At 47.8% G+C, this 18883-nt stretch overlaps 8 protein-coding genes across 8 annotated transcripts; 6 read left to right on the top strand and 2 right to left on the bottom strand.

Annotated features, from left to right (window-relative positions):
• Window positions 1-2156: 2156 nt before the first annotated feature.
• N7508_004828 (cupin domain-containing protein) lies at window positions 2157-2614 on the top strand (the record flags this gene model as incomplete). Its single annotated transcript, XM_058462894.1, has 3 exons — window positions 2157-2254; window positions 2307-2538; window positions 2585-2614. The coding sequence occupies 3 exons, from the start codon at window positions 2157-2159 to the stop codon at window positions 2612-2614; spliced, it is 360 nt and encodes a 119-aa protein (XP_058319372.1).
• A 707-nt stretch (window positions 2615-3321) lies between these two features.
• Window positions 3322-5368, top strand: N7508_004827 (putative serine/threonine protein kinase; the record flags this gene model as incomplete). Its single annotated transcript, XM_058462893.1, has 3 exons — window positions 3322-3862; window positions 3912-5226; window positions 5281-5368. 3 exons carry the CDS (start codon window positions 3322-3324, stop codon window positions 5366-5368), a joined length of 1944 nt encoding a protein of 647 aa, XP_058319371.1.
• Window positions 5369-5743: 375 nt separating this feature from the next.
• On the bottom strand, window positions 5744-6356 carry N7508_004826 (uncharacterized protein; the record flags this gene model as incomplete). The annotated part of the gene is made up of 3 exons (XM_058462892.1): window positions 5744-5830; window positions 5904-6266; window positions 6345-6356. The coding sequence occupies 3 exons, from the start codon at window positions 6354-6356 to the stop codon at window positions 5744-5746; spliced, it is 462 nt and encodes a 153-aa protein (XP_058319370.1).
• Window positions 6357-9203: 2847 nt separating this feature from the next.
• Window positions 9204-10843, top strand: cp8 (putative carboxypeptidase Y; the record flags this gene model as incomplete). Its single annotated transcript, XM_058462891.1, has 4 exons — window positions 9204-9764; window positions 9816-10176; window positions 10241-10707; window positions 10766-10843. 4 exons carry the CDS (start codon window positions 9204-9206, stop codon window positions 10841-10843), a joined length of 1467 nt encoding a protein of 488 aa, XP_058319369.1.
• Window positions 10844-12576: 1733 nt separating this feature from the next.
• On the bottom strand, window positions 12577-14708 carry N7508_004824 (ferric reductase family protein; the record flags this gene model as incomplete). Its single annotated transcript, XM_058462890.1, has 2 exons — window positions 12577-14500; window positions 14548-14708. 2 exons carry the CDS (start codon window positions 14706-14708, stop codon window positions 12577-12579), a joined length of 2085 nt encoding a protein of 694 aa, XP_058319368.1.
• Window positions 14709-14974: 266 nt separating this feature from the next.
• On the top strand, window positions 14975-15601 carry N7508_004823 (copper transporter family protein; the record flags this gene model as incomplete). Its single annotated transcript, XM_058462889.1, has 2 exons — window positions 14975-15429; window positions 15487-15601. The coding sequence occupies 2 exons, from the start codon at window positions 14975-14977 to the stop codon at window positions 15599-15601; spliced, it is 570 nt and encodes a 189-aa protein (XP_058319367.1).
• A 682-nt stretch (window positions 15602-16283) lies between these two features.
• Window positions 16284-17023, top strand: N7508_004822 (putative GPI anchored protein; the record flags this gene model as incomplete). The annotated part of the gene is made up of 2 exons (XM_058462888.1): window positions 16284-16700; window positions 16757-17023. The coding sequence occupies 2 exons, from the start codon at window positions 16284-16286 to the stop codon at window positions 17021-17023; spliced, it is 684 nt and encodes a 227-aa protein (XP_058319366.1).
• A 333-nt stretch (window positions 17024-17356) lies between these two features.
• On the top strand, window positions 17357-18810 carry N7508_004821 (uncharacterized protein; the record flags this gene model as incomplete). The annotated part of the gene is made up of 2 exons (XM_058462887.1): window positions 17357-17387; window positions 17447-18810. 2 exons carry the CDS (start codon window positions 17357-17359, stop codon window positions 18808-18810), a joined length of 1395 nt encoding a protein of 464 aa, XP_058319365.1.
• Between the last annotated feature and the right edge of the window lie 73 nt (window positions 18811-18883).

Genomic DNA, 18883 nt, shown 5'->3' with positions numbered 1-18883 from the left:
AATCACGACCCTGTCGATTTATTCGGCAATCTCTCGCAAAAGTCACCAGGTGCGCGATAGGCAAAACCCGCTGAAATGTTTCAATTAAATTAGGAAAACGAAATATTTGTCTAAGCTCAATTTGATTGAGATTTGTGCTCTCTTACTACTGTTGTACTCTGCTTCGTTCCCAGCTCGAAGCGACCAGCGCCTTGGTTGCGCATTTAGACTAATATTTAGGCCCGTGCTGCTAGTTCCAGTCATTCTCCGGATACCTTTTCCGCAAAATAAGATGTGCAAGCTGATGATTATTGTATTTATTGATAATCTAGGTAGGAAGCAGGGGAGCGAGCACAGTCACATTAACAAGTAGATTTGGGCTTCCGACTGCTTCTATAAGGATATATACACGGGTGGCTGCATGAAGTGGCTGTAACCTATTCAGTGAGTGGCACGGACTATGCAGTTACAATTTGCGCGAGCTTCCGCAGACCGCAGCCAGCGTTGAGACATTTCACCGGGTCCATTCTTTACAGTAATAACACACAGTGCGCAATGCAGAATATAGATACTTCAATTGTAGTTGTTGGCACTGCTCCGCCCCTTATTTTCGATCCTAGCTACATCCCACTTCTACCTGCTGTGGAGGTGAACAGCTCAGAGCAGCGAGCGAACCCGGAGAACTCCCTCAAATCCAAAAACTATTAAAATGAGTCAAAGTATCTGCGGATAGATTGATATATGCCCTGACGCTGGCTCAGCGGAACAATCATGCAGACGTTTTCGCCTATCTTCTGAGCTGTGACGTTCCCATCAGAAATTGTCATGTTGTACGCGCGCTTCGTGAACTTGATTATCAGACTCTCGGATGTTCATCGCTCATGGGTAAAATCTCAATGAATCGATTTTCTAGAGAAATCCTTCATTTTCACGTAAGCTGCTGTGCCATTGCCTGTAAAATCTTTTCTAAGCATTCGCAGTCACTGCTTTCAAAGCAAAGAACGCTGCGAATGGCCCCTCAGCCGTGGCGTAGATCCCAATGCCCGTTGCACTCCTGACATGACTCCTCTTTCGGATGCGGTTCAGAAAGCTTCATTTAATATCATCAAAATGTTTCCAAGCACAGAGGGTCTATCTATTCCGGAAAGCTGCTGCATTACGCTGTACGAAGAGATGCTGCTGATCGCTTTAACGTCTTAGCCTTAATTCTCGATAAATACTCGCCTATCAACGAGCTGATGTTCGCGAATCATGCGACGTCTTACGAGCTACAAAAGGCTTTTAGGACTGGGACCCCTCTTCATGAAGCAGTTGGACTGGGTCAATTAGATATGGTCAATGCTCTTGTTGCGAGAGGAACCGATCCAGCTGTTCAAGATGTCGATGGGGAAAAGGCGATTGGCAAGGCTAAGCGCATTGATATGTTGGCAATTGCTGACCGTCTTCCAAATCATATACTTTTGTCGATCAGTATGTAATTTCATAAATGCCGTCAAAATCCCGTCGAGAAAGGTTGCGGTATGGGTTCTGCTCGGGATATATATCTCTGCAGTAGCATTGCTAGTATGATTTCTCAGATTTCTTTAGCAATGCCTCACATGTCTTAGGTCTATTAAGACCACGTAGCCCTTATCAAAATATCTATTCAACTGTTTGAGTTGATTGTAAGATGAGGTCGCGGATCCGTGATATGACGGGGAAGCACTAACCGCATTGAGTAAAAATATCCTCTCCACCGCACAATATACTTTTGTGCTCGCATCAACAATTGTAGGTAGAGTGTGGGTATGTGAGTAGTTATTGAGGAGATGTGTATTGAATGAACCCGTGTAGTGAATATGGATGGTTTGCCTTCGCTAACAACGTAGATAGGAGCTTCTCCATAGTCTACAGCCTTTATCAGAAGCTTCAGGGTTCCCCTCACTATATCTTGATGCCCCTCATCCTGGTGGCTCAGGATCCGACCTCTCCTGGCTTGCCTAGTCTGTACATCAGATCCGAGTTCGAGGGCTGCTTCTTGGAAGTACATCCCCTCATTTGAGGTAATGGAACTCCGTAGACTGGCCGTGAAACCCGTATAAAGGCATCCATCTGCTTGAACACAGCCTAAAATATTGTTTACACTACTTCAAACTCCAGTACCATTGGCCTAGAACAATCGATCGAAACCTCCAATCATGGCAGTTCCCTTCACCTACCACGCTAAGGCGCAATCCACCTTTAAGCCTCCACTCATCGCCAATGAGAACGCCTTCCTGGGTGACGTGCAATCTAGGTACTAGATCAATCTGAGTTTTGATTATGATCTTGTCACTAACTTCCCGCAGCGAGAAAGAGAACCCAGACAAGCCCATGTCATGTGGTTTCTACCGTCTGGAGAAGGGCACTCCTCTGGTCTACACATACACCTACGACGAGATGAAGATTATCGTTGAGGGGAAGTTCGAGATCTCCGATGAGACAGGACAGAAAGTTACAGCTGTTCCGGGGGATGTGTTTTATTTCCCCAAGGGAGCCACAATCACATTCACGACGGAAGACTATGGATTGGCATTCTATGTGGGTACACCTGGGTTTCAGCTGGGAGAGACGCTAACGAAAACAGACTGGACAACGGAAGCAGGGAGCGGCCTGAAAATACCCCGTTTATAGGCCATAGCCATAGTCAAAATGCAAAACTTGGAAACAATTAACAATTATCGGGTTCTCCGTGCCTCAATCCATGGTTCTCTCAGCTTTTGTTTTGCCACTAGTCCCAATACGGTACTATGCTTACCCCCTACTCCTGCAAGTATGAGTGGACAGGAGACAATTATTGAAATAATCTCCGATGCATGTGTGTAATGTGCGACATTCACTAGTCTATTTTAAAGCATCATTCTAGCCGAACATGTCCACCACTCAAGGTTCAATCCAAGCCCCATAAGGAGGGGCACGGATATCAAATTAACCGGTGTTAGGGCCTCCCGGGGCCGATCTGAGAAGAATAGGGCGAGAATAGCGATTGGAAGTGGACCAGGCTCAGCTCGCCTCAATAAACTCAGCCTCCCTGGAGGGTTCGACTGACACTATAAAACCAGGCGGGAGAGCACAGCCTGTATGACGTGGGGGAGGTTGCTAGGGCAACATTCAGGCTTCAGGGAAGGGGGATCGGACAGGGCGAACAAGGGTGGATTGCAGAAAGTGAGGAATCAAGATGATATCGATCGTGGGTGGAGTGATCGACTAAAAATAATAAACGCCTTTTTTCCCAGAACAAAGACATTTTGTCTCTTGCTCTCTCATTGTTTCCTTAGTGCCAAACGCTTATCGGCCCAACCAAACCCCTCTTCAACAACCATCATGGCCATCGGTTCAGAGGAAGGGCTTCGTCTCCCGAATCCGCCCCCATTGTTGCACACTCGTCATGAAACATTCGATCGTCCCTCGACCCCCGCTGAGCATGGCTTCACCAGTCCGCCACAGACTCCCCAGGGCAGTCCCAGCAAGACCCGATTGCCTCCTGGCGCACTCGACCTGCCCAATGTCTTCGATAAGGCCATGAAATTGACCCCTACGTCCCCCTCCAAGTCAACCTACAACCACTACAATCATCCCATGTTCTCTGGAAAGGGGGAGGACTTCAATGAGAGCGTCATCCACCAAGCCCCCTCCAGCCCGACGCGCAGAGCAAACAAGGAGAACACACCCCCGAACCCAACGCGCCTAACCAAGGACTTGGGCACCGCCCCAGCAGCAGCAGCCTTGTCGCGCCAAGCACCATATCAACAAAGCGATGCCGAGACAACAAGACGCCAAGTGCAGATGCGCGGGCTGACACCAGAGGAAATTGAGAAATTGGCCCAACCCCGCGTCAAGCGTCTAGTCAATGTGACTCAACTCTGTAAGCCAACTCAATACCAGCCCCTATAACTACAGCTAACAGGTAGCAGATTTCCTGGACCACTACTTCGATCTCCTAAGCTACGTTCACAACCGCCAAACCCGCCACACCCAATTTAAAGCCGCATACCCCGATCCCCCTGTAACCCCTGACGAAGAGCACGAGCCCGCCCTCCTAAAATATCTTGGTCGCGAACGCGCCCACCTCCGCAAGCGTCGCACTCGCCTTCGCCAGGGTGATTTCCAGATTCTGACTCAGGTTGGCCAGGGTGGTTATGGACAAGTGTATCTGGCACAGAAGAAGGATACGCGCGAGGTATGCGCATTGAAGGTTATGAGCAAGAAGCTGCTATTCAAGCTGGATGAGATCCGTCACATTCTCACCGAGCGTGATATTCTCACAGCTGCCAAGAGCGAATGGCTTGTCAAGTTGCTCTATGCCTTCCAGGATGATACCCAGATCTATTTGGCCATGGAGTATGTCCCCGGTGGGGATTTCCGCACTTTGCTGAATAATACTGGTGTGTTGCATAACCGACATGCTCGTTTCTATATTGCCGAGATGTTCAGTTGTATTGATGCGCTGCATGTGCTGGGTTATATTCATCGAGACTTGAAGCCGGAGAACTTCCTCATTGATTCAACCGGACATGTCAAGCTGACTGATTTCGGTTTGGCGGCTGGTATGCTGAGCCCGGGCAAGATTGAGTCGATGCGCGTTAAGCTTGAGGAGGTTGGCAACACACCTGTTCCTTTCGGTCGCCCTATGGAGCAACGTACAATGGCTGAGCGTCGGCAAGGATACCAGTCCCTGCGCCAGCGTGAGGTCAACTATGCCAAGTCTATTGTCGGTTCGCCTGATTACATGGCCCCTGAGGTTCTTAAGGGTGACCAATACGATTTCACTGTTGATTACTGGAGTCTAGGCTGTATGCTTTTCGAGGCATTGGCTGGATACCCACCCTTCGCAGGTGCAACAGTTGAGGAGACCTGGCAGAATCTGAAACGCTGGCAGAAGGTGCTGCGCAAGCCTGTCTACGAAGACCCGAACTACTTCCTCTCACGACGCACATGGGACCTGATCACGAAGTTGGTTGCAGGCAAGGATACGCGTTTCAAGAATATCAAGGAGATCCACGCACACGATTACTTCACCGAGGTGGACTTTGAAAACTTGCGTGAACAGCGCGCGCCTTTCGTCCCCGAGTTGGACTCTGAGACCGACGCTGGGTACTTTGATGACTTCAGCAGCGAGGCTGATATGGCCAAGTATAAGGAGGTTCATGATAAGCAGCGCGCCTTGGAAGATATGGCCGATCGCGAGGACAAAATGGGTAAGGGATTGTTTGTTGGGTTTACATTCCGGTATGGTCTATTCTTTCCACGGTTCAATTGGAGACATCCGCTAACATACTCTAGTCACCGCAAACCAGCAGTCGACAGTGGAGGCCGCAGTTCCCCCCGCAAACCGATCGCCACGGATGGCACATTCGGGACGATGTTCTAGCTTTGACCAGTACTCGGTCTCTTTCTCTTCTACGTTCCGCTGGTGCGTGACTCCGAGCTGGATCTTGGTTTCCTTATGCCCGCCCCATATCCCAGTATTGAGTTTAATGGCGCATTTCTATCTTCTATCTTGCATGCTGCTGTTACATTACTTCCAACGTGATACGTCTTTCTCTTTCTCTCTTTCTCCTTTAGTGTCATGGTCCAGGTCAGAGGTTCAATTCGATTCTTGTATGATACATTCTTAGGCCGGCAATTTGGTCTGTTGGCTGGTGATTGATTGTATGGATATGGAGTTATGACATTGATCTTGTGTATGTGTTGAGTAGCTCGTAGCGTAGCCTGTAGACCCCTCCACGACAATTGCGGCGATCCCTTAGTTTGCAGGAAGCTGGCGAACCATACGCAGAATGTCAGATTCGCCATCGCCAATGACAGCACGGCCATTGACCCAGTCAACAGTCTAAGCCAAAACCAAATTAGCAATCCATTCACCCATTATTCCCAGCAGATATAGAAAAGGGAAGGAAACATACCACAGGCCGAGCAAAAGCCTCATTGTCCTCCTTAAACTTCTTAAGCGCATCTTCCGCATCCCGAGCCCCCTTCACCAACTCGGCAACACCATACGTAGCTTTCTCACCCTGACCACCAACACCGCTGACAGGGGAGATGTAATCCAGGATACTGCGCAGCTGGTCGGTTGTCGGGGGCGAAGTGGTAATCTCGAGCTCGAACTCGCCGCGCTGCTGCTTGGCATGGCTGGAGTGGTCGCTTGCTTGGTCTTCTGTGGCGGTTTCACCGGCGGCTGCGGAGGCCTGTTTAAGGATGTTGAGGGTGCGTGTTGAAGCTGCCAGCTTGGGCGAGTGGAAGAGGGTGATTGGGTCGAGGGTTTTGCTCTGGGGTCTGTTAGTTTTGTTCGCTTTATTTTGACGAGCTTGCGGGCTCAAGGGTATTAGCTTTGGTGATTCACGTACGAAGCGGAACATATTGGCGGTTTGGGGTTGTAATTGGGGTATGTAGGTGGAATGGAGGTTGAGGTGAGGTCCAAGTAGCTCAGTTCCTGGATGATGTCATGTGCTCGGGTCCTGTCGGGCCGATCTTTGGATGTTGCGCTGCTCCGAGAATGAGTCAACAACTTATAGGAGCGCATTGGCATTGCTAATTAATTGCTTCTACGCATCAATCATCTACTGCCTATGTCTGTATTATTGTTTTGCTCTTGGCATCGCCCCTATGCCCTGTGGGCGCCTTTCATTAAGACAAGCACGAGAGCCGACGAATCAAAGCCGGGCTCTTCTTCTAAAGAACAGACTCGAATGTAAACTGTCTCTAAATACTTACTCAGGAACATCACCCTTTCCTTCTCGTCATAGTGAGCTTCACTTCTTTCGGGCAACACTTCGATGGCTAGAGGGGATCGATCTCGAGTACCACAATAGACTGACTTCCGTGTTCGGGGTAGATCCAGATAGCCCCCTTTTGTACTGCTATACGGCAATACGGAAAGACAGAAAGAAGACAGATTAGCTTAAGTCCTCTCTAGAAGATCCACTTTTCACCAGCCCACAAAGTTGATGGGGGAGCAGTCAGAGACTGGAATGAGCAATCGGCCTCGCTCGAGATTGAGGCACCGACCATCGCCTAAAAAAGAAAGGCGTATTGAAAGGTCTGAGCTACTGAGAAGCCAAGTTTCAAGTGTATCAACCCCTTTCTTCAGTCCGAGCATTCACGACAACGATGCAGTTGTACTCAGAGCGCATTCTTGGTGGTGTATCAATCATGTCTGGCCAAAGCCGCCATTGGTCCATTAGGATATGAATATCCTGTCCTGCATATCACACTTCTCATCGATCTTGTTGCTCTTCCATACAAAACCAGAACAGCATTACAGTAAATTGACCCGTCCGCGTGATACTCATGCCCGAGTTGGAGGATTTGCACAGCAACGTATTCACCGTCCACAGAATAGACTAGCGCATGCGCAAAGTGGCGGTCGTCACATAGTTTGACATCTTCAGTCACTTGCTGATAAGGAGCTGGATTGAGCTGCTAAATCTGTAATAAGAATGATTCCGATTCGTAGGGATTTTCTTTTTGCACGCAAAGGGTAACCGAATCAGCCTGCCTTTTGCGAGAAGCCTATGTCTGGCTTGATTTGCTCATTTGAGAGAACTAATTGCGACATGACAGGTTTTTCTCTCTTCCAGGTCCCAGATCCCAGATTTTAATTGATTGTGAGAAGATCAGAGGGGCAAATGAACTGTCTGGTGAAAACCGGAAGCGGTGGATTCTTTCCTGGGTAGAAAATGTGGTCTCTTAAGGTATCTGTATATTCAATATCTACTCAGTCCTCTTTCTGTCACTCATGATAGCAAATTTCGGCTCGTTAAGGGAGAACACAATATCCTCAACGAGATCAAACTTTTGAGACTGCAATTCCAAGTCGGTGCTCATTAAGTAAGCTGCATGGGTACATGGCACAAGGCTTTTCAGTCTCAATTTGAATAAGTTCCCTTGTGGCGAAAGCTCTAGGGAGTCAAACTCTTCAGTGTAGGGGGTGACAAAGGCCAGTGTCCATGCTTCGCGATACTGTTTTAGCATCTTCAGCCCCTGTGATAATCTCGATGCCAAACGAGTACCTCAGTCTGTGTGTAGTGTCCATGCTTTCTTCGTTGGGGCTATCGGGTTCTATTCTATGTCCCATAATCGAACACTTCCATCAATTGAACAGAAAGCTAATGTCGAGCCTTCGAGGGGAAGCGCAATTGTAAAAACTTCAGCCTTGGTGGATTTGGAGGGCAAGATCTATCTACGGGATTGGATCCCCTGACATCGATCGTTGTCGCTCTTCCCTGAACCAACCCCGGTACATCAGATTCCGCAATGGAGTGGTAAAACTTCATATGGAGGAGTGTTTCAAGTATCGCTGACAAATTCCTTTGACTCATGCAGGTTCTTCAGTAATCCTTTTTTTTTTGGTTTCCGCGAGGAACCTCAACCGAGTACACTTCCATTGAATTCAAACGGTGGAGTAGCTCAACGGACGGCCCAGGCCAGAACTTCAATTGTGACTGAAGAAGCAAATCCCTGGGAAGATGCATGGGCTGATCACACTGGAAATGATGAAGACTATACTTTCGACAGCATTTGCCGACGCAGTTCTTCCTGTGCGGACCATCAAGTGTGCTCCAGACGTTCCCGAGACACCCCCGTATGTTTATTCGGAGACATTTCTAGCTAATTCACCCCGAGGGATCACCATCGCTGGCATGGAGGTTTCAGTCTTCTATCAATATCCTTGGCTACTTGAAAATATTCAAGAAAACAACCAAAAAAAAATGATTCCGAAGTCCCCGAGTCCAGAGCTGAAGAAGAACGCTACTTTTCTAAATATCCCAATGGCGTTTCTAGTGCGCGTCAACGCCGAAAATATGGACTTTTCAAACCAGGTAAAAAGGCCCAAGTGTCTCCTGGTCCTCTGGATCCTCCGGGTATATCATTGGATGGCTTGATACTCGGCTGGACAACCTTGACCAAGAACGAAATCAAGCACTAAGCGCTATATATGACCAAACTGCTAGCTCTAGACTCCAATGACTTCAAAACTACTTTTTGTCGGAAATAAAATAATCGCTCATATACCTCTTAGTTAATTCCATTGGTCGCTTGAGTGGTGACTTGATGTTGTTGCCTATGGCTATCTGGAACTACTCCGAGGGCCGAACTCCGATCCCTGCAGCGCTAAGTAACGTGGAGCCTTATCATGCTTACAGTACTCTTATATAACTTGCATGATTCCTTCTCATATCTTAACATTCTTCTCAATTGCTACAATGTGGAAAATTTGGAGTACCCTTTTAGGCGTGAGCTATGCCTCTCAAACCATTCTCCGCGGGCCATCAACATCAGACTTCACGAGCTTCAAAAGCCCGAACTCCCCACACTCAGTACGAATTCGACAACAAAATGATACAATCTGCGCAACAGGCTCAGCGCAGTATACAGGCTGGTTGGATATTGGGCATAAACACCTATTCTTCTGGTATTTCGACAGCCAGAATGAGGCCACCAATGATCCATTAACATTATGGATGACCGGTGGACCCGGTGCTTCCAGTATGCTCGGTCTATTTCAAGAGATTGGACCCTGTTTGATCAATGACTATGGAAATGGAACCGTTTCCAATCCATGGGCCTGGAACCGAAACACTTCGTTGCTCTTTGTTGATCAGCCGGTTGGTGTTGGTTTCTCGTATATTGACGAGGGCTACGATGTCCCGCGCGATTCAAAAGCTGCGGCTGTTGATATGCATCATTTCCTTCAAATATTCATCTCGGAGATATTCCCCGAAAAACAATTCTCTGATTTTCATCTCTCAGGCGAATCCTACGCTGTGAGAAATCATTCTTCTCTAGTTAGTGCACTCGACTGACCGGCTACGTAGGGCAAATACATTCCCTACCTCGGAGCTGAGATCATAACTCAGAATGAGCGCTATCCTCGGGAAATCCAGGTCAATCTCAAGTCATGCCTAGTAGGCAACGGCTTCATGTCTCCCAAGGATATCTTCTTCGGATACTGGGAAACATTGTGCACTACCAACCCTGGCGTTGAAACACCTGTGTTCAACAACACTCGTTGCGACATCTTAGCGACTAATATGCCTCGGTGTATGAATGTAGCTGATACATGCATCCACAATCCCGATACTGATATCTGCAATACTGCAAGCTCTGTTTGTATGAATGGTGTGGTAAATTGGTATGATAATGAGAGTGGGAAAGGAGGACGCAATCGCTTTGATAGTAAGCCAATACCTCCAACATCAATGTTCTTTTCTTGGGATGTAACTGACGCAAAAGTTCACAGTCACAGGAACTTGCGCAATCGATGACTTTTGCTATAAAAGGTCTGAGTATATCCAGCAATATCTGAATACACCGGCTGTGTGGGATGCTCTCTCGCCGCCTGATGAGATCAAGGAGTATAAATTGTCATCCGATGCCATTGAAAAATCGTTCCAGGCTACACCGGAGATGATGTCATACTCGTCTGATGCCGTGCTACTCCTTCTTTCTCGTGGTGTCCATTTCTTGGCTTATCAAGGAAACCTCGATTTGGCTTGCAACACTGCTGGAGTTCTCCGATGGGCGAATTCGTTGTCTTGGAGGGGTCAAGTTGAGTTTTCAGCGAAGTCACTGCAGCCTTGGACTACGAATATGGGTGGTCGCGATGAAGTGGTTGGCACGACTAAGGAAGTGCAGGTATACTTTGATACTCACTCAAAGACTGCATCTCGGTTTGCTTTGGTGACTGTTGATAGGGCAGGACATCTGGTAAGTGCTCACTTGTGGCATATGAACTTAATCATTTGCTAACTTGCTTCTCTATTAGCTTCCTCAAGATCGTCCGGATGTCGCGTTTGATATACTTACGCGGTGGATTACAGGTGCTTCTTTCGTTAGCTCTTAAGGATATCTAACAAAGATCTACTATGGAAAGACTTTATCTCCCAAAGCAGAAACATGCATTATTTCTAACGAACAAAAGCTAGCAAACAAACTCATATCAAGAATAAAATTTCCCACTCCTCACATCAAAAACAAGTATCAAAGGGTGCAACTTAACATCAATTGTAGATGAAAACCTCATCCAGAACAAGATTTTCCCCCATCCCAGGGGACTATTCAAAACAACCTGCAACTTCTTAGTCTGATACTGATTTGTCTCTAACAACGATTTGACCTTTGGCAACCTATGTCCAGGCTCAGATGCATACGCCAACGGAGACTTAGACAGATAACCCCTCCCATTAACCTCCGCCCCATTCGACAGCAACAACTCCACAATCTCAACATGCCCACTAATAGTGGCCGACACAAGCGGCGCAATAGCCATAGTTTCGGAACGACAAGGCTAAAACGGTGGCTCCACAGGCGACCCCTGCACAATCAGCGAACGAGCAAGTTGGGTAATACCCGCCTGCGCAACTTCATAAATAGGCACGTATCTAGTAACTTCATGTAAATTACGCGTCTTGGTACCTCCTTCCATTTAAATATTTGCTATCGCAATGAAGGTTTTCGTGGAAGGAGCTGGCCAGGCTTCGCAGGCTAGCTGGACTGCGTCAACGAGGATGCCTAGATTTTCCCGTCTTGATCTAATTATTCCGTTCGTGCATACGTCGATTGCTTTGCCGGCTGCTTTTTTTCATTTCTCATTTTTCAAGGCCCAGTTCAAGGCCGAGCCCCAGTTTCTTCGGGCGTTGAGGATAAAGAGGGGTTTTTCGGAGGATGGTGTGGAGGTCTGTGTTCTCGTATGAGTTTTGATAGGGTTATTTGGCTGATGTGCTCTGATATTTGTAGGAGTTTGTCGGGGAAAGATATTCGGGTTGGTTTTAGCGACTTTGTTGTAGAGAGGAACTTTTGGGTGAGGATTGATAGCTCTTCGATTGAGGCTTTTTGTATGGGGTATGCCCGTGCCGTACTATTGCACGTTCCGATGATGAGAGGACGCTTCATGGTTTCGGATGATAGTATGAGCGGATCTAGATAACGATTTGCGAGTGCTGGGAGGGTTTGGTGGACATTATTATTACGCTAGGTTTTTATATTCAAATAGTCTCCTTATTGGGTTTAAAGAGACTTTCAGATGAAATATGAATACCAACTAGAACTAAGTCAATGAGGTTTGGAGGATATGACAAGAAAGAGCGAGGATAGCAGCGACACGGCGACGACATAATCTTTGAAGTGATTCATTATATCGTTATATATGCCTTTCGATAATCCATGGAATTAGGTCATTTGCTATATATGGCAGATGGAAGTTTGAAAAGAACCTTGATACGTTCCATTCTAATACTTTTGCTACATGGTTTGCTTGCCGAGGTACAGCGCCTCGTTTGAACCTTCTCCGCCACATCCAAATACTTACAAGCCGATGCAGTTGGAAACAAAGGAAAAAGAGGTGAGAAGGAGGGCGGTCTTCTAAAGGCCAAAATAATGCAAGAAGCCGTACACTCGTGATTGAAGGTTTCGTGTAAAGAACATTCAATACTTTATCAGTAACACTTTACTCAAATTTTTGACCCCTGTCAGAAATGTGGTTCAGTAGAAAAGAAAGTTTCAATTGAATGAGCTACCATTAAACTCCACGCCATGCAAATAACTAAGTATCATAAACATCATAACATAGTTCTCCTCTTACAAACCAAAGTTCTCAACATGCAGGTAGATTCCCTGCGCACCAGTTCCCTTGTGAACGGCCCGCTCGTCGCTAAGAGAAACAACACTACGGCGTACATCATCTGCTAATCCACGGGGTCCACATACGACAACTGCACTTTCGCCTTCGGCCTTTTCCAAGACCTTTCGGATGATGATGCGTGGCGTGGGACGGCCGGACACAATTGTTGGACGGATAACACAAGCCTCTTTCAATTCAACGGGCTGTGTCTTTGCTTTGACATTTGTGACTTTCTCGGGCTGAGCAGGGGCTGGACCGGCGCAGGTACATGTGCAGTTGGTGATCTCGTCTTCATCTTCGATTTGGGTCATGCAGCAGCATCCTCCGCCAGGGAGACAACCGGTTCCTGTGGGCTTGGGCTTTTGGTTCGATGTTGACTGGCTGGAAATGGAGTGGATGGAGATGTGGTCCACTCCGGAGCCCTTCTTCTCATCGAACATGGATGCATCTTGAGTGAAGGTCTGCGCGGGTAGCGAAGGTGCTTCCGAAGTATTCGGTGGATCCAACTTCTCATCACAAGTAATGTAGATGCTCACTTCGAGCTCTTTCTCGAAGCTTGGCTGTGTCCGCCGAGATTCTTCCATATCTGCTAATAGAGACTGTAGCTGGGTCTCGAAGTAGGACAATTGAGCACGCGATTTGATCACCCAGATAAACCGTAACCGCTTGGTGGCAGCTATTCGGGATGTGGGACTTGAAGCAGATTCATTGCTCTCCTTTTTCCAAGCAGAAACAACGTCCCGGAGTAGGGGCATCGTAAATGTCGCACCCATTCCACCTGCTAGCAAGACAACGCTATCAAACTGACGCAAGGGGCGCATGCTTCCGTATGGTCCTTCGAGGAAGATTGTTTGTCTGTGCTGGGATACCTCGCCACTTCCCAGCACTTTATCATTCTTTGATGCAAATCGGAAGAACCGCCTTGTTCCTCCATTCTCTGCACGAATGAAAAATTCCATCTTGTTATCTTCCGGAATAGAAGCGATGGTAAATGGGTGGCATTGCAACGGAACTATGGAGTGACAGGTGAGGAAAACGTGCTGACCAGGTTGCCATCCGATACCAGGATTCTCAACAGTCACGCAGGTGACATTTCCTGGAAGCGGCGTGAAAGACGCAGAGTGCGCCCAGAGAGCATTTGAAGTTTTCTTTCGGTGGAAAATTGCCAGGTTGACATACGCACCCCAGGTATAGCGAGCGACCCGATCAAATACCACAAGGCCAATTGGTACCCACACCCAGGTTTTGACCTCGGTAGGTGCATGCATCCATACAGCGACAATGAATCCGACAAATGTTACCAGATGTTGGATAACGAAGAACTCATAACTGAGTCGACGAACCGGGGCGAAAGAGCTGATCACGATGAAGGTGAGAATGATCCAAGCAGCGAAGCCGCGCTTGGTCAAGGGATCATTCTTGAGTTGATAGACGATATAATGCCAGCGATCCCAATTGCGGAACCAGAATCCCATGTGTATAGTAGCCGTCAACCACAGTGTCCGTGAGATCCAACGATGGTACCAGTTAAGACTGGCGTAGCTCATTCCGGCCAAGAAACCAATGATATTCTGTCTACCTGCCAACAGGAAGATCAATGGCAGTTGACAAATTGCAATGAATCCTGTGCGATAGCCGACTTGTTCCCATTTCCAGGGATCAAGCGTGTCGAGTTTGTAGAAGCACAAGACCATCACTGTAATCAGGTAGGCCAGCATGATGAGGACCGGACCCAGTGGCGGAAAATGGAGAGTAAATTCTCCAACTTTGAGAGGTTTTGGAGCTGCATAGCTGACTTCACGCACTGTCGCTGTGGCAGTAGCATACAAGTTGAAGAAAAGTGATTTTGGTTTGGCGGGGGTGAGCGAAGAATCTCGCAGACTGCCTCGTATTAAATTTAGTCGTGGACTTGGTGTGGTTGTACATACCGATGCCGAGCGATGATTCGGTCCAGCACGTTGACGAGGGTTGCTGTGCCGATAGCAGCACCCACAACAGCCCAGTACATCTTCTGTAGAGTGAATAGACTGGGGACTCCACCTCCCATGTCCATGGAGCCCGCGGGCATATCCCCCATTGACATTGACATCTTGACAATCAGAGGATCATGACAGATGCAGAAAGGAAAGATGTCGGAATTCGGAAGTAGATACGGACACCCGAATTACTATATTAATTCGATTAGCAATAACTTGCTCAAATTCAACGTGGGCGTAAGTGGATCTCATGGTTCCACCGGGACCCACTGTGGAACCTGCTCAAAGTCCCAAAGCGTCACATTCCAAACTTCCAACTTCATGTTTTCTCTGTTTCTTCATCTTAACTTCTTCACCTTCCTCAAATCCTCAATTCATCATGGACGGAATGGATATGGGTAGCAGCACTAGCTCAAGCTCTCACAGCATGAGCACCTCAATGACCATGACCTTCAAAAACACCCACGACACACCACTCTTCTCCAATACCTGGACACCATCTTCTTCCGGTGCATTTGCAGGAACATGTATCTTTCTGATTGTCCTCGCTATCATTGACCGATGCCTCATCGCGTTCAAGGCTGTCATGGAACAACACTGGCTCGCCACTCACCTCAACCGTCGCTATGTGACTGTGGCTGGCAAAAACACCGAGTCTGGCAACCTCGATACCGATCCAGATGCAAAGCTCGCATCGCTTATTACTGCGCAAGGTGTTGAGGAGTCTGTCAAAGTGGTGCATAACCTTTCTCGTGGTCCCATTCCTTGGCGCTTCAGTGTTGACTTGCCGCGGGCATTGCTCTTCTTGTGCATCGCTGGAGTATCCTACCTACTGTACGTCCTCCTTTCTACTCTGCTTTAACCTATGGATTGATGCTAACATCCCTCTAGCATGTTGGCTGTCATGACCATGAACGTCGGCTATTTCTGCTCGGTACTCGGAGGTGCTTTCCTCGGAGAATTGGCGGTCGGACGCTTTATTCACTGGCCTGAGCACGGGCACTGATTCCGTTGATGATAATGACGAAATCTTGATCGCTTTATTTGGCATATATGTTGTCTTCTACGCGTAATGGCGTGCATCGTTTGGCGTTCGGGGATAATATCTTTGGTTCTCCTACAATTTGACATTCGCTTCTACCATTCTTTCGCTCTAATATTCGCTCAATTCTTGAATTCTGCCCTACGATCGCGGTCATCCCGCTTGAGAACATTTGAGCGAATTTCTAACCTAATTGGGACTAGTGTGTCGGGTAGGCTCCATTACCAGCGCTAGTGTATCCACGCTATCCGCATTTGGTATCTCTTCATCTCTATACCAAACGGGTAGGTACATGCCGGCCACATGGTTATCTAGAATTATTCTAGCGAAGAGAGACACAATACATATAGATGTAATAGTGCAATCTTGCAATGATTCATATAAAGAAGCAGAGAAAACAAAAAACAAAAAAGCAGCGAACAGACAGAAAACGGAAAATGCGTGTAGTGAAATGCGCTCAATCCGCCTCGAAGGGCTCAAAGGGTCCAGATAGCCGATGTCATATACGCCATATAAGCAGTGGACCCTGACTTAGCTCCGACATCTTGTGTACGAAAGAAACAGAGTTCTCATTTCCCTATTCTGGTTCTACCTTCTTTCTCCTCAATCCTCTCTCTATCTCTTCGTTATACTCAACTCAATCACCATGAAGTTCACTCTCCTCGCCCTCGCATCCGTCGTGCCAATGGCCGCGGCTCACTTCAAGCTGATGTACCCCACCTCCCGTGGGTTTGATGAGGACACCATGCCCGACTTCCCCTGCGGTGGCATGAGCCAGTCCTCCAACCGCACCAAGCTCCCATTGAAGGGTGGCTCTTTCCCCGTTGCTTTGGAGATGCACCATGCCCAGACTGCCGTCGAGGTCTTGCTCTCTCTCGGCAGCAACCCCGGCGACAACTACAACATTGTCCTCACTCCTACTTTCCAGGTCAATGGACTCGGCGAGTTCTGTCTGCCTCACGTTGCTATCACTGAGAAACTCATTGGTCGCAACCTTACCGACGGGATGAATGCTACCCTTCAGGTTCAGACCAATGGCGATCCTTCGGGTGGTCTTTACGCTGTATGTTTCCTTTCCTTCTGTGACACATTCGGAGATACTAACATCCTCCTGTGCAGTGCGCCGACGTCCAATTCTCCGCCGATGTCACTTACGAGAAGCCCTCTGCTTGCAGCAACAACACCAACCTCGCCGCCACTGCCTTCCCTGCTTCGTCTGCTGCCCGCAATGCCAACGAATCTACAGGTGAGGGTCAGGCACAGAGTGGTTCTTCCACTACCAACTCTGCCTCCACTTCCACTTCCAAGGGTGCTGCTGTGCCTATGCAGACTGCTGCTTGGGGTGTTCTCGGTGCCGCTCTGGTCGGAGGTCTGGCTGTTTTGTAAAAGTTGAATTATATTGTGTTTTCTTCTCTTTGCTTTACCGGAGTTAAGTGATGAATGCATAAGCCTGATTTACGATATCTTGCATTTATTGGCTCTCTACTCAATTCTGTCACTCTTGCTTCTATGAATGGAATTTCTACTTTTTCAATTTTTCTTCTTCGAATTGCATAATCCACGCACTCAGCGTATACCGATACGCTTCTGACCCGGCTCTACCGAATTATACAACGTCACGTGTGCGGGTAGACACAAGCAACCGAGAAAATAAATTAGACGTGTTTATTTTTCCGCAGACCTTGGAGAAATCAATTTCAAGGGTTGTGACACACGATCATGGACGAATTGGAAAGGTTGCGTCCAGTTGGTAAGTCGGAAAGAGTTCCGAAGATACAACACCGAACTCTGTCCATTAACAAGAGTCAGGACGATTGGAACAATATTCAACAGCGCGCCATCAAGTGGGGTTCTACTTGAATGTTGCAGTATCAGCAACGTACACTCTCCCAAATTCATTCACAGCCCCTATCAAGGACTATGTGTATCAAGCATGCGAAGCCGCAATCGCAGAGCACCCGTCGTTATCCGCCATTGTGGCAGATGATCATACGCAAGACCCGTACTTTGTCCGGCTACCGCAGATCGACTTAGATAAAGTTGTTTCTTTCAAGGTCCGGCAGCCTAGTCTGCTAGGCACAGAAGCTAATGGTGAACCAACCCCTGATCTGGACCTGCAAGCCCTCCTGGCGGGGCAGCACAATCTGCCTTTCAAAGCGCTGGATCCGCTGTGGAGATTGTGTATTCTCCAAGATACAGGGAATAAACAGCATTTCACTGCTGCTTTTGTATATCACCATGCCATTGGCGATGGGACTTCCGGGAAAGCATTTCATCAAACCCTCCTGCGAGCCTTAAGCGCTGCTCCATCAGATGATCCTAAAACTGTCATCACGCCGCCGCAAAAGAGCATGCTTCCTAATATCGAGACCATCCACTCAATGAACCTCTCCATGTGGTATCTCACCAAGAAACTCTTCCAAGCGAAGATCTACTCGCGAAGAGATGAGGGATTATGGACAGGTGCCAAGATCCGCAAACCAACACAGACACGGCTACGACTGGTTCCATTTTCTGAAACTATAGTTACGGCATTGAGACATCTCTGTCGTCAGGAAAATACAACTATCACTGCGTTCCTGCAGACCCTCGTCGCCCGCTCACTCTTCACGCATCTCCCAGTTGAATACTCAAAGCTGAATTGCAGCGGAGCATTATCTTGTCGGCGCTGGCTACCAGAATATATTACGGACGACAGCATGGGCGTTTGGGTCCAAGATTACGAGGAACAATATACACGTGACGCCACGATCCCTTCATCGGATCATATGTTCCCCTGGGCTGAGGCTCGCCGGTCTCGGAATACTATCAATTCGGTTTTGAAGATGAAAGGGAAAGATGCTAGTATCAATCTCCTTCAATTCGTGGATGATTATCAGCAGGAATTGTGTCTTTCCAAGGTCGGCTTAGAGCGCGATAAGAGTTTCGAGGTTTCGAACATTGGGGTTGTTCCTCCTCAGACAGATCCTGCTGTGCCTGATATCCAGGGTATGGTCTTTTCCCAATGTGCTAGTGTGATGGGTAATGCGCTCCAGGTTTCTGTTGTTACTGGTGGTGATGGGTGTTTGGTGCTTGCTATTTCTTGGCAGGAGAGTGTTGTTGAGGTTGGTCTTGTTAATGCGTTCATTGAGTCAGCTAAGGGTGAGATATATCGTCTGACGGGGCGGGGCTAATCTCTATTATGTGTGGATGTAATGTTTAATGTTTGCTGTAGAAATGTATATATCGATTGGATCCTCGGCTGGC

The sequence above is a fragment of the Penicillium antarcticum genome (genome assembly GCF_028974205.1).
Source record: "Penicillium antarcticum strain IBT 31339 chromosome Unknown utg000005l_segment0_segment0, whole genome shotgun sequence".
Taxonomy (NCBI): Eukaryota; Fungi; Ascomycota; class Eurotiomycetes; order Eurotiales; family Aspergillaceae; genus Penicillium; species Penicillium antarcticum.
Note: the sequence above shows the minus strand (reverse complement) of the source record. Positions and strands in the feature narration are given on the sequence as shown.